We start from the raw sequence: 14,524 nt of genomic DNA, 5'->3' as shown, positions 1-14,524 counted from the left end.
ATATGAAATTGTCATCCATCTATTGCATTTCAATCTGTTTTAGGGTTAGGGTTAGTTAGGGTTAGGGGGAAGGGTATCTTTTTTTCTTCACAAATGTAAATAAGCCCAATCTGTTTCTTAAACAAGGGACATATTCATACGACACAGAGTGTTTTTTACCTCAATGAACGTCAGTGATTAGTTGAAATTGCAGAAATTGAAGAAAAAAAACAACAAATATCTTACAAACTATAGAATTTTCTCAATAAAGCCAAGAGAAAAAGATGTTTTATAAACACATTCTACCAGTATACGAAGTTTAAATTTTTTTAGTTACCTAGAAATTATGTTAGAAACTGCCGTTCAAACCGAAAGAATCCAATCAATCTTTAAACAGTGTGGTGTCCATTATCAACATCAGCTCTCTTTATTGTATCAGTCATCTCTCTAAATATTAAACATCTCTTCCTATCTCTATTACAATCAAATCTCCATCTCTCCCTCACTATAAGGAATTTAGCTATTTCTCTCTAAATACTGTCTCAACTATCACGTTATTATTTCATATAACAATAATGGAATATAAATAGTGATGGTAAATTATAACATCTAGCTCGTCATTATTCTTTTTCATAGCCCATAGGTAGATACAACCCACACAAAGCTAATGCCGTTTTGAGTGGAGATAAGCTCCAGTAAACAGGTAACAAAAGTGATTACAATAATATATTTAATTCTTCATATTCAGGAATTTTCCCTTTGGCACAAACCACGCTTATGCAGTGAGTAGTGTGGGAGGATGAGGTACAATCATCTGAGTTTGCACTAGGATGTGTGAATCCTAATCTAGACATCACAAGATGGTTGTAAACTAGCATCACTATTATACGAGTGATGTTGTTTGCTTTCAGACGTCCATAAAGTGTCTGGCCATAGGGTAATATAACCTTGCTTGGAAAGAGGTGAGGATAGTAACAAGAAGGATATATGGCCATAGGAAATCTGCCTCAATAAATTATATCTGACCCATGCAAAAAAAGGAGAAAAAAAGATGTTAAATGAGGACAATAATAACAAACAAAAAAACATTCAAATGATGAAAAGAAATGCATGAAAAGATTATCTTTTAATTAAACAAAAATTCTAAAAAAATATTGTCATGTCTTGGAAGAATCGTTAATCCAAAAAGAACTCACACACCAGTGTGTGTGTGTGTGTTATTGTTATTGGCATAATGACCCACCCAGACACAGCAACGTTTCAACATAGGAATTCACATCAAGAATATATAACAAAGCAAATACAAAAACGATCTAAAAAAAATAAAATAAATACAAACAAAACAAAAAATTAAACCAAGTCTTTATTTCAACGCAATAAACAAAAAAAGGAAACTAAAAAGAAATTAAATTAATTTAAATTAAGAGTCTTTATTATAAATATATTTACATAAAAAGCAGAAAGGACAGATATGTACAAAGGGGGGCATCACAAAAATAATTCCCAGTTTCAAAATTTAGGAGCATTTTATTGTATTTAAATAAAACAGATTAAGAAATTGCAGTATATACTATGTATATACACAGGTATATAGACAAGAATACATATATACATACACATTAATCATGTGTATATATATATATATATATATATATATATATGAACATAAATATAAGTATATATGTATATATATATATATATATATACATACACACACACACGCTTATACATGTATATGGACAATCATGAATGTACACACACACACACACATATATATATATTAATATATATATATATATATATATATATATACACATATATATATATAATATATATATATATATATATATATATATATATATACACACATATATATATATACATATATGGCTTCCAAGGCTTACAAGATAAACATCAAACAAGTCCAGCAGAAGGTAAAGCCCAGGTACTGTCAGTACACACTTCACCTGAGTAGACAACAGCAATGAAGAGTGAAATACCTTGCCCAAGGACACAGTGCAACACGATGGTTGGGAATCGAACCCACACCCTTACAATCACGAACCTGTTGCTCTAACCACTAGGCCACGCACTTCACAAACACGCGCTCACACATTTATTAATGTGTGTGCATGTGTATGTATATATGTATGTATGTATGTGTGTATATATATATATATATATATATATATATTATATATATATATATATATACACATAGATATATACAAGCACATGACTCATTATATATCGAAGATAAATAAAAATATACACTGGAAAGCCATTTAATATTTGAACAAACCTGTGTATTTTAAATCCCCAAAAAATATTGCACAAAAAAAAAAATTTTTAAAAATATAACAAAATCAACCATAAACACACACACACACACACAACACACACACACACACACACACACACATATATATTCTGACCTCAACCATCACCACTGAGTCTCTCCTAGAGATTAAACAAGTCCCAAAACCCCATCCTTTACTCCTGCTCACCTAACCCAGAGGATGAAAATTCCAATCTGTGATTTATAGAGTAAAACGGGATTATTTTGATGGCAAAAAGAAACAAACAAAAAAAAAACGGAGAAGGGGGGAAAAAAAGAAAAAAATTCTTTCTTTTTTTTTTTAAAAAAAAAAAAAAACCTGTACCACATGATGGTCACATGATGGAATAAAAACAGCCTCACCTGATTGGTTACTGAACCGTCTCACATGATTGCTCAACCATGTTGCCATAGGTCTTTGATTAAATCACATCTAGGTATTGGAAATCGAGAATCTCTGTGTGTGTGTGTGTGTGTGTGTGTATGTGTGTGTGTGTGTGTGTGGGGGCATGAATGTGTGCGTATGTGCATTAGAATGACTACTTGAGTCAGTATACGTATATGTGAGTGTGAATACATGTATGTATGTATGTGTGCACGTGTGTATGTTTCAATACACATGTGCTCCTATGTAGATCTATGTGTGTGCGTGTGAATGTAAGAGAGATAGAGAGAGAGAGTGAGTGAGAGAGACACGCACAGAAGAGAGAAGGGGTGTGAGTGCGACATGTCCCTTTGTCAGCAGTGTATGTGCATATCTGCTTGTGCGTGATTGTCTGTCTGTTTGTCCGTGTGTGTGTGTGTGCGTGATTGTCTGTGTGTGTGTGTGTGTGACAGTAAGAGAGAGAGGATGAGAGAAAAAGCATATAACTGCTTATGTGTGTGTGTGTGTGTGTGTGTAATGTGTGTGCATTTAAGGGTGGGTATGTGCACGTGTGTATGCGTTACTGTGCGTGTATTTGGCGGGGGGAGGGCATGTGTGGAGTGGAGTGGAGCGGCAGAGTTTCATAAATCTATTTCTCACAATAGAGGAAAGAGAAAGTGGAATGTATAATGTGCTATAATGGGATATAGAGTGGCAGAGGACGACAACAACAACAACAACAATAATGATAATAATAATAATAATAATAATAATAATGATAATAATAATAATGATAATAATAATAATAATAATAATGATAATAATAATAATGATAATAATAATAGTGATGATGATGATGATGATAATAATAATAATGGTGATGATGATGATGATGATGATGAGACAATGGTGACAACGCTATGAGATGAAGGGTCAGAGTTTTGTTAGGATTTCAACTTTGCCTTAACACTGCCACAACTTTGTGCAGGGGTCAGAAAGAAGGGGAAGAAGGGAGAGAAAAAGGGGGGGGTGGATGGGGGTCGTAAAGCAGCACCCCCATTTCTTTTCCTTGTTTTTTTATTTTATTTTTTTATTTTTCATTTGTGCTTTCTTCCTTTTCGTGTGAATGTGTATGTTTTTTTTTATTTGTTTTTTGTTTTTTATTTCCTTTTCTGTTTTTTGTCCTTCGGTATTTTTTTTTTTTTTTGGTTTTTTTTTTGTTTTGTTTTTTTTTAATCCTTTCTCTTATGAATTCTGAATGATGATGGGAACTGAAAATAAAAAAAATATACATCTGTCAGATGAAGCGTATATATTTCTCATGCGTACATACACATAGAAAGACACAAACACACATACACACACACAAACACACACAATATGCAATACATAGATGAGGTATATATGTATTTCTTTACTACCCACAAGGGGTTAAACATGGAGGGTACAAAGAAAGACTGACAAAGGGATTAAGTAGATTACATCGACCCCAGTGCGAAACTGGTACTTTATTTATCGACCCCAAAAGGATGAAAGGCAAAGTTGACATTGGCGGAATTTGAACTCAGAACGTAGCGACGGACGAAATACCGCTAATCATTTCACCCGGCGCGCTAACGATTCTGCCAGCTCAACACCCAGGTGCTGAAAAGTTCCTGGCTTTGGGTAAAAGAAAATGCAGGAGGATCAGTTAATTATGATTTTATCCAACATATTCCCCTCTCAGATTCACACACTTATTGCAGCAGTCCTTCAGTTTTTCTAAGCCCAGTAAAAAGTCTCAGAAAGTTGGGTTTCCAACCAGGCCTTTCACAATACCTGTAAAGCCAGGAACTTTTCAGCACCCCCTCAAATAACATATATATATATATATATTCATGCCAGTGGCACGTAAAAGTACCCACTACACTCTCGGAGTGGTTGGCATTAGGAAGGGCATCCAGCTGTAGAAACTCTGCCAGATCAGATTGGAGTCTGGTGCAGCCATCTGGTTCGCCAGACCTCAGTCAAATTGTCCAACCCATTTTAGCATGGACAGCGGACGTTAAATGATGATGATGATATATATATATATAAATGGAACAAAATCACAGTAGAGGGCATTAAAAGGTTCGGACAGATAGATGACATAAAGGCGGACAAGAAAGAACAACAATTAGGACAGGCAAAAAAAAAATGCGTCATTCTTGGCTTTCTTTCTTCAGTCGAGTACCAGAAGTTGATGTACTTGACTCAATAGGTCTCCTCAAGCACAGCAGGTCACCCTACATCAAAGGTAAGCACAGCAGGCCGTCCTGTGAGCCATGAACTCAATTCATTTGTCGGGTCTTCACAGTCACAGCAGATCTCCAGAGGTCGTTCTATATACATATATATATATATATATACATACACACACATTTATACACACACATACACACATGTATAGACACAAACACACACATATACACAGTTCTGAACGTAACCAACTCTATGTATTTAAATACTTTCAGAAATAAACATACTCATCATTTTAATGGCTCTGAAGAAGCTATAGGCTGTTGCACAGCCATTCAACTCCTGAGTGCACTGTTTCTCATAGCAGAAACAGTTGTAAGCCAATGCAGTTGATTACACGAATCCTGTTCACTTGTCATTCGCCAGTTGGTACATTAAGCTCTGCATTCACTTAATGCTTTATTTCTAAAGCATGTGTATGTTAGAGTTTTAACAAAACAACTAGTTATTAGTATTGCTACAAAGCAAATTCATAGAATAAACCCACACACATGTACACACATATGCATCTCAGGAATTTAGAAAATTGAGTCAGAAATGAATATTCAAAAAAAAAAAAAAAGCATTGTTCTTTTGCATAATAGATGCAGTGATGGAGCTTCTTTTCAGTCTATGAACAATCTCACTGATTTCAAGAAATGATTACTGTAGACTGACAAGTGTAAGACTACAGAAAAATATGTGAATTCTGCTTATCTCAAGAATATTGCAAATAATATTAGCTTGAGCAGAGCATATTTAGGTAATATTCTTTCAGCCAAGACTTCTATATAATTTCTTATTATCACATTTTTTTTTTTTTTGCAGAAAGTGCTACTGTTGTAATAATGAGCAAGAATTCAGTTGTCCAAAAGACCGTCATTGACATATTCCACAGAGAGGAGAAAACAAAGGAAGATATCACTGGAAAATAGTTGGTTATTTCCATATTTCTTTATTAAAGCATAACTCTGCAACACTGTCTGAACAACAGGCAAAGTACGATAGAAAAAGGTACCTCTAGGGTACTAAGAAAACAAGTTGATTTGGTAATATGAGAAAGGCACAGGAGTGGCTGTGTGGTAAGTAGCCTGCTAACCAACCACATGGTTCCGGGTTCAGTCCCACTGCGTGGCATCTTGGGCAAGTGTCTTCTGCTATAGCCCCGGGCCGACCAATGCCTTGTGAGTGGATTTGGTAGACGGAAACTGAAGACGCCCGTCGTATATATGTATATATATATATGTATGTGTGTGTGTGTTTGTGCGTCTGTGTTTGTCTTCCTAGCATTGCTTGACAACCGATGCTGGTGTGTTTACGTCCCCATAGCGGTTCGGCAAAAGAGACTGATAGAATAAGTACTGGGCTTACAAAGAATAACTTTGTAGGCATTGCCAGGTAACCATGACAACAGACTTTCATGATGTTTAAGTTAAAGCGGACCAGAAAATCTAGACAACTGGCCAGGAGCTGTTCTCATTCCACAGTTTTTGTAAACTTGGAGAACATAGTGTGTCATAAAGGATCGGAACAAAGTAAGAATTACAGAAAACCATGAGGAGGAGTAGGAGGAGGAGTGCTTTGAGTGACAGCAACATAAACTGAACTCTGAGAGGTGAAAACAGTCAGTTAATTTGGCAAAGATAATTAAAGTTAACACTACGAGTGAATAAATTTTCTGGACGCAGCTGACAAACGTTGAATGGGAGAGTGGAGAAAGATCAAATAGTTTTGAAGAGACCTGGTAGAAATTAGTTAATGGACATCAGCTGTCATTTTGGGAAAGACGAAAAAGAATTCTGTTCAAGCTGAACACTGGTGGTTATTATAAACAAATGGGTTAAGTCACTTGTGGTCATTTATTAAAAGAGTCGGTTGTTGCTAAGATCGCAAAACTTGATATAACAACAGAAAGAACCAATCTTGTTTAATGGTTCCTGTCAAGAATTGATAATGCCAAAACAAAGTGTAACCAAAGTCATACTTACTTATTATGACAGCCAATACAATTAAAATGACCATTCCAATTATAATTTTTGTCTGAAAAGAAGAACAGAAAAGAAAACGTTAAGTATAGTATACAAACATAGCATTTCTCAGGACAAATCTCCCGTCAACCTCGTTGCTGGTTGCTCTACAGTAGAAGATGATAAAAACTTCCAGTTCTTCTGTCCTGCACTGTGTGGGGGGACTGACACGCCAAAGGATGAACCCAATGTTTACTCCGTGTGCCGTAGAAAGCGGCTAAAAGAGGTTGAGGTAGGATTTGCACTCCAGCATTGTAAAATCCTTGCCAGAAATGACTACCCAAACAGATCCATGGGTTGAAGGGTTGTTGCCTGAGTGATGCAAAAGGGTCATCCGCCGAGAGTAGCAGGGAATCACCGACAAACGGTGAATGCAGCAACACACTGTGGCAGCACATGCACCCCATACTACTACTATTACTACTACTTTTAATTAATCATAGTCATTGGTGTGAAAATATTTTGCACAAATTTTGCACAGGCATGGCTGTGTGGTAAGTAGCTTGCTTCCCAACCACATGGTTCCAGGTTCAGTCCCACTGCATGACACCTTGGGCAAGTGGATGTAAACACATAAACAAAATAAGAATAAACAAAAACAAAAACAAATTACACGAACGTATATAAACAGGAGATACAAATATTACAGGCATTTCCACACACACACACACACTAAATAAACATAGACGCACATAGAGATATACGCATGTGCAAATGAAGACACATACAATAGAAATACAAAATGGCTAACGGTTAGTAAGGAGAGACACACAAATAAGAAAGAAGAAAGCGAAGGACTGATGAGGTCACAGGAGTGTGACGAAAGAACTCTGGCCGAAATAAGATTAAGATTAATGTAATAAATAAATAACACTGAAGCAAAGTAACACCAAATATATAGTGCGTGTGTTTTTATTGGCTAAACTGGCAAAATGACCATTCCTAAATACAACAATATCTGTTTCAATACACGATTTCACATCAAAAATCTTGCCAAACAAATATATATATATATATATATATAGGTGCAGGAGTGGCTGTGTGGTAAGTAGCTTGTTTACCAACCACATGGTTCCGGGTTCAGTCCCACTGCGTGGCACCTTGGGCAAGTGTCTTCTACTATAGCCTTGGGCCGACCAAAGCCTTGTGAGTGGATTTGGGAAACTGAAAGAAGCCCGTCGTATATATGTACATATATATATGCGTGTGTTGTTTGTGTGTCTGTGTTTGTCCCCCTAGCATTGCTTGACAACCGATGCTGGTGTGTTTATGTCACCGTTACTTAGCGGTTTGGCAAAAGAGACCGGTAGAATAAGTACTGGGCTTACAAATAATAAGTCCCGGGGTCGAGTTGCTCGATTAAAAGGCGGTGCTCCAGCATGGCCGCAGTCAAATGATTGAAACAAGTAAAAGAGTGTATATATATATATATATATATATATATATATATATATATATGTGTGTGTGTGTGTGTGTGTGTATATGTATGTATGTGTGTTTATATTTGTCCCACCAACATCGCTTGACAACCGATGCTGGTGTGTTTACATCCCCTGTAACTTAGCAGTTCGGCAACAGGGACCGATAGAATAAGTACTAGGCTTAAACAAACAATAAGTCCTGGGGGGTCGATTTGCTCGACTAAAATGCGGTGCTCCAGCAAGGCCGCAGCCAAATGACTGAAACCAGTAAAAGAGTAAAAGAGAGTATGATGATGATGATACTGATTTACAATTTATGTAGAGAAACAATTCTTAAACACTTCACATTATATGCTTTAAACAATACTAAAGTCGTTAGCGATTATATTTATAACACTTCTAAACTCGTTACAATATACATTGATTTATCACCATAAAATGATTTTATTCCTCATCGTAACTTTTACATTCTGAATTCAGAATTTTCATATTTCTTCTTTTCATTTTTTTTTTTGAAATTATATATATATATATATTTTTTTTTTATTTTTTTGTAGACAAGATAAATCTAAATGAGATAAATGACTAATGATGTGTATAAATTACCTTCCTTCCCATTTTAAAATGTTTATTGCAGTGCTGATAATTAAAAACAAAAATCAATAATTCCAAATTTCCAAATGCTTGAAAAACTATATTTTTGTTATTTAACCATTATACATGAAATCCAATAAGACATGAATTTACATGTATCATCATCATCATCATCATCATCGTTTAACGTCCGTTTTCCGCGCTAGCACGGTTCGACCGGGGTCTGGGAAGCCAGGGGCTGCTCCAGGCTCCAGTCTGATCTGGCAGAGTTTCTACGGTTGGATGCCCTTCCTAACGCCAACCACTCCGCGAGTGTAGTGGGTGCTTTTTACGTGCCACCTGCACAGGTGCCAGGGGGGTCCGGCATTGGCCACGATCAGTTGGAGCTTTTAACGTGCCAGCGGCACTGGCAACATGCAGATATCATCATCATATCATTTACCGCCCATTTTCCATGCTGGCATGGGTTGGACGTCTTGACAGGAGCTTGTAACACCAAGAACTGCACCAGACTCCAGTGTATATTTTGGCATAGTTTCTACAGCTGGATGCCCTTCCTGATGCCAACCACTTTACAGAATGTACTGTGCATTTGTTGTCATTGCCGTTTAACACCCATTTTCCATGCTGGCATGGGTTGGACGTCTTGACAGGAGCTTGTAACACCAAGAACTGCACCAGACTCCAGTGTATATTTTGGCATAGTTTTCTACAGCTGGATGCCCTTCCTAATGCCAACCAATTTACAGAGTGTACTGTGTGTTTATTGCCATTTCCGTTTAATGTCCATCTTCCATGCTGGCATGGGTTAGACGATTTTACAAGAGCTGATAGGCCAGAGGACTGTGCCAAGCTGCAATATCTGGATGTCCTTCTTAACACCAACCACTTCATAATGTACTGGGTGCTTTTTATGTAGCACCAGCACTAGTGAGGTGACCATGTAACTTTCAAGACAAGACCCCACTCAACTGAGGTGGGTGTAGTCTTGAGTGAGGTGAGTTTATGCTAGTTAAGGAAAGGATAAAGTATGATAGAGGGGCTGGAACAGGTGTCATGCTGTAGAGGAGACATATGGTTACTCCAATTTAAGGCGGCGAGCTGGCTGAAAAACGTTAGCACACCGGGTGAAATGCGTAGCCGTATTTCGTCTGCCGTTACGTTCTGGGATCAAATTCTGTCGAGGTCGACTTTGCCTTTCATCCTTTCGGGGTCGATAAATTAAGTACCAGTTATGCACTGGGGTCGATGTAATCAACTTAATCCGTTTGTCTGTCCTTGTTTGTCCCCTCTGTGTTTAGCCCCTTGTGGGTAGTAAAGAAATAGGTATTTCGTCTGCCGCTACATTCTGAGTTCAAATTCCGCCAAGGTCGACTTTGCCTTTCATCCTTTCGGGGTCGATAAATTAAGTACCAGTTATGCACTGGGGTCGATATAATCGACTTAATCCATTTGTCTGTCCTTGTTTGTCCCCTCTGTATTTAGCCCCTTGTGGGTAGTAAAGAAATATATAGAGATAGATACTTCTTGGAAATTTCCCTAAGTCAACGGTGGGAGCAAAGGGGAAAGTATGTACCTACACCAGCTTGTGACTAAACAAGCACCTAAAATGCTGAGTGAAAGCATGGTACACACTACTATGTCGTACTCAGTTGTGAAGGATAATTATGGTTTATTCGTGGCTTCCGGCTTTTTTTTATTCATTGAATGAGATACAAGGTGGATGTCTTTATTTTCCAGAATCAATTACTCTCACAAAACTAATCTTGTTTCCTTCTCCGCGAAATTTATGGAAGAAATGAGACTAGTTTTGGAAAAGTCATTGTATATTTTTCAATTATACATACATACACGAACACACACACATATATATTATATATACATATATACATACATACACACACATGTATAGGTATATATATATACACACACACATATATATACACAAACACATATATAAATACATATTCAGATACATACATATATACATATACACATACACATGTATACATACAGACACACACACACACGTGTATATATATATATATATATATATAGTCCAACCCATGCTAGCATGGAGAACAGACGTTAAACGATGATGATGACACACATATATATATACATACATACACACACACATACATATGCACATATATACAAAAACATACATACACACACACACACATGTATATAGTACACACACATAGTAAAGACAGACATACACAGAGACACATATACACAGATGCACACGCACACACACACATATATATATACACACACAGACACACACACACATATATATATATATATATTATATATATATATATGAAAGAATGGAGTTGAACGACAAATTAACAAAACTCCATTCTCTCATATATTTATATTTTTTAAAAAAACATACAAATTTCCACACGAAAGCACGTAACTTCAAACGTGTCTTCTCTGATGTGAATTTGCTACCCAGGTATCGGTTAACCATAACTAGATAATTCATTCAACTACTTATATATATATATATATATATATATAATAATAAATATTAGGGAATAAATCCAAATTTACAAGGTTTCTTTGTTTGATTTGCATAATAGTGGTTTTGTCTCTAATTGATATAATATATATATATATATATATATATCATCATCATCATCATCATCGTTATATATATATATATACACACACACACACATTACTTAGCATTATAAAACAATACTCATTCTTCTTTTTTTTTGCTTTTGTTTTGGCTTTCAATACATAAGCATTCCGCCAGTGAATTTAATTTTTCATTTCACAACATTCTCACTCTTACACAGTATTTCAATAAATACCGTTCTAACATTAAAACAGGTGAAGTTCAATTTTTTAAAACTCTTTTGGTATTCTAAGACAGTAAAAATTACTTTAGTTTTAAAGCTTCTGTCAATTTAGCACAATAAAAATCCTCAGATTTTAGAGTTTCTTGTCTATTTTAAGCTTTTATTTCTTCAAAGAAAATCTTGAGGTCTTTCAATTTAAAATATGTTTATTTAAAACATACATACTTCAGATAAATTATAATTATGAATCTAAATTACTTTATTTTATTATTTTTAACACTATTATCTCAACGATGAGTTTATACATTCCAGCCACATTTTGTTAAACTATATAACGGTTTAATTATAATTCTGAGGCTATGAAAAGAAATTTCTAAAACGAAATTTTTTTTTTATTTTGTGTTTTTTTTCTTTTTTTATTTTCTTGGTTGTTTTTCTTAATTTAAATAAAATCTTATAGTTTGATACACTTTACTTCAGAAATGATCGCATTTTTATGACTTAGAAACTGTCTCGTACAAGGTCTGATTAGAAACTATTGCAATTGTTGCTATGGTAACGGCTCTTAAGTACACACATTGAAGCCACTCGGCACAGGTTGACCTTCAGCTCTTGACCTTCAGATCTTGTGAATGCAGACCAAGTTATAGCATTTCCATCCTCTTCTGTTCTTTATAACAGTACTTTTTATTATTAAGTAATACTCTCAGAGTGGTAGGCGTTAGGAAGGGCATCCAGCTGTAGAAACTTTGCCAGATCAGATTGGAGCCTGGTGCAGCCTTCTGGCTTTCCAGACCTCACTCAAACTGTCTAACCCATGCCAGCATGGAAAACAGACATTAAACGATGATGATGATGATGAGGAGGAGGACCACTCTAATACTACTATTGATACCACTCCAATTTTGGAGTGGTATCAATAGTAGTATTAGAGCGGTCATCATCATCATCATCGTTTAACGTCCGCTTTCCATGCTGGCATGGGTTAGACAGTTTGAGTGAGGTCTGGAAAGCCAGGAGGCTGCACCAGGCTCCAATCTGATCTGGCAAAGTTTCTACAGCTGGATGCCCTTCCTAATGCCCACCACTCTGAGAGTGTTACTTAATAATAAAAAAATTTAAAAAAACAGAGTGGAAACAACAATAGAGACAACAGAAGGGGTTGTAAAGAAATGTAGAGGTACCAACAGTAGTGGTAAGAAGTGGAGTGGCAAAACAGTGGTAATTGGAGTGGAGTCGAAAACAACAAGTTAGACAGAAATATGAACAAATATGAAATATGAAAGAGAAATTTAAATTAAATCAAAAATGAATTAATGTGATAATTGACATTCTCAACATAAATACATCACCACCACCACCACCCCACTCCCCATAGAGATTGTTAACACAAAATAATGTAGGTGTTATACATACCCAACAATTCTGCCACCACATTCTTTGTCGAAGATTGACAGCACGAGATCTGAAGAGGTCTGAATTGGTAACAAGGTCATCTGTAAAATATAATAAGAACAATAATAATAATAAGGGTTTCAAATTTTTGCCACAAGGGCAGTAATTTTGGGGAAGGGGATGAGTCAATTGCATCAACCCCCAGTGTTCAACTGGTACTTATTTTATCGACCCTGAAAGCATAAAAAGGCAAAGTCGACCTCAGCAGGGTTTGAACTCAGAACATAAAGACAGACAAAATGCTGCTTGGTAGTTTGCCTGGTGTGCTAACGATTCTGCCATCTCACCACCTTAATGATAATAATAATAATAATAATATTCCTTTCGACAAAGCTTCAAATTTGGGGAGAAGGGATTAAGACGATTACATTGACCCCAGTGGATAACTGGTACTTAATATACTGACCTTGAAAAGATGAAAGGCAAAGTTGACCTCAGCAGAATTTGAACTCAGAACATAAAGATGGCCAAAATGCCAGAGGTGAGTCATTCAAACTCCAAAGAATCCCTCTCGACACATGACTATGATGCTCCCCCACTACTTCTGCTCGTGATCTGAGATGCACATATCGTCAGCCACTAAGGGACATGCTCAACTGGTTAAGGTCAAACAACTGACAAGCAAATCTGTGGTATTGAGCAGAATATTTGCTGTAGCCCATCTTTTATACCAAGACAAAACAATGTACATGATAACACTTCCAATCAGTTAAGATCAGAAACTACGAGATCTACTGCCTGGTACTGCATCAGGGCATTTTATTATTATTATTATTATTATTATGTGGTGAGCTGGCAGAATTATTAGTACATTGGGCAAAATGCTTAGTAGCATTTCTTCTGTCTTCACATTCTGGGTTCAAATTCCACTGAGGTCAACTTTGCCTTTCATCCTTTCGGGGTCGATAAATTAAGTACCAGTGAAGCACTGAGATCAATGTAATCAACTAGTCCCCTCCTGCAAAATTTCAGGCCTTGTGCCTTTAGTAGAAAAGATTATTATCATTATTATTATTATTGTTGTTGTTGTTGTCCAAGGCAGTGAGCTACACTGGGCAAAATGCTTAGCAGTATTTCACCCATCTTTATGTTCTGAGTTCAAATTCCACCAAGATCAGCTTTGCCTTTCATCCTTTCAGGGTCAATAAATTAAATACCAGTTAAAAGCAAGGGTCAATGTAATCAACTTAGCTCCTCCCCATCAAATTTCAGCAGTCAAAAAAAAAGTAAAAAATAGGAATTTTCATAGAAAAAAAAGCACCTTTTTGATGTAA

At 36.1% G+C, this 14,524-nt stretch overlaps 1 protein-coding gene across 1 annotated transcript in view; it reads right to left on the bottom strand.

Annotated features, from left to right (window-relative positions):
• Window positions 1–3,858: 3,858 nt before the first annotated feature.
• LOC115218125 (vesicle-associated membrane protein 4) overlaps window positions 3,859–14,524 on the bottom strand; it is a 49,665-nt gene continuing 38,999 nt past the window's right edge. The window contains exons 5-7 of the mRNA XM_029787920.2: window positions 13,212–13,291; window positions 6,926–6,977; window positions 3,859–3,952 (exon numbers count right to left, since the gene is read on the bottom strand). Of these exons, the coding sequence (XP_029643780.1) occupies window positions 3,927–3,952; window positions 6,926–6,977; window positions 13,212–13,291 (158 nt within the window). The 3' untranslated portion in view covers window positions 3,859–3,926. The remainder of the gene's footprint in view (window positions 3,953–6,925; window positions 6,978–13,211; window positions 13,292–14,524) is intronic.

Source organism: Octopus sinensis, linkage group LG12, assembly GCF_006345805.1.
Source record: "Octopus sinensis linkage group LG12, ASM634580v1, whole genome shotgun sequence".
Classification (NCBI taxonomy): Eukaryota; Metazoa; Mollusca; class Cephalopoda; order Octopoda; family Octopodidae; genus Octopus; species Octopus sinensis.
This window is presented reverse-complemented; position numbering and strand designations above follow the sequence as displayed.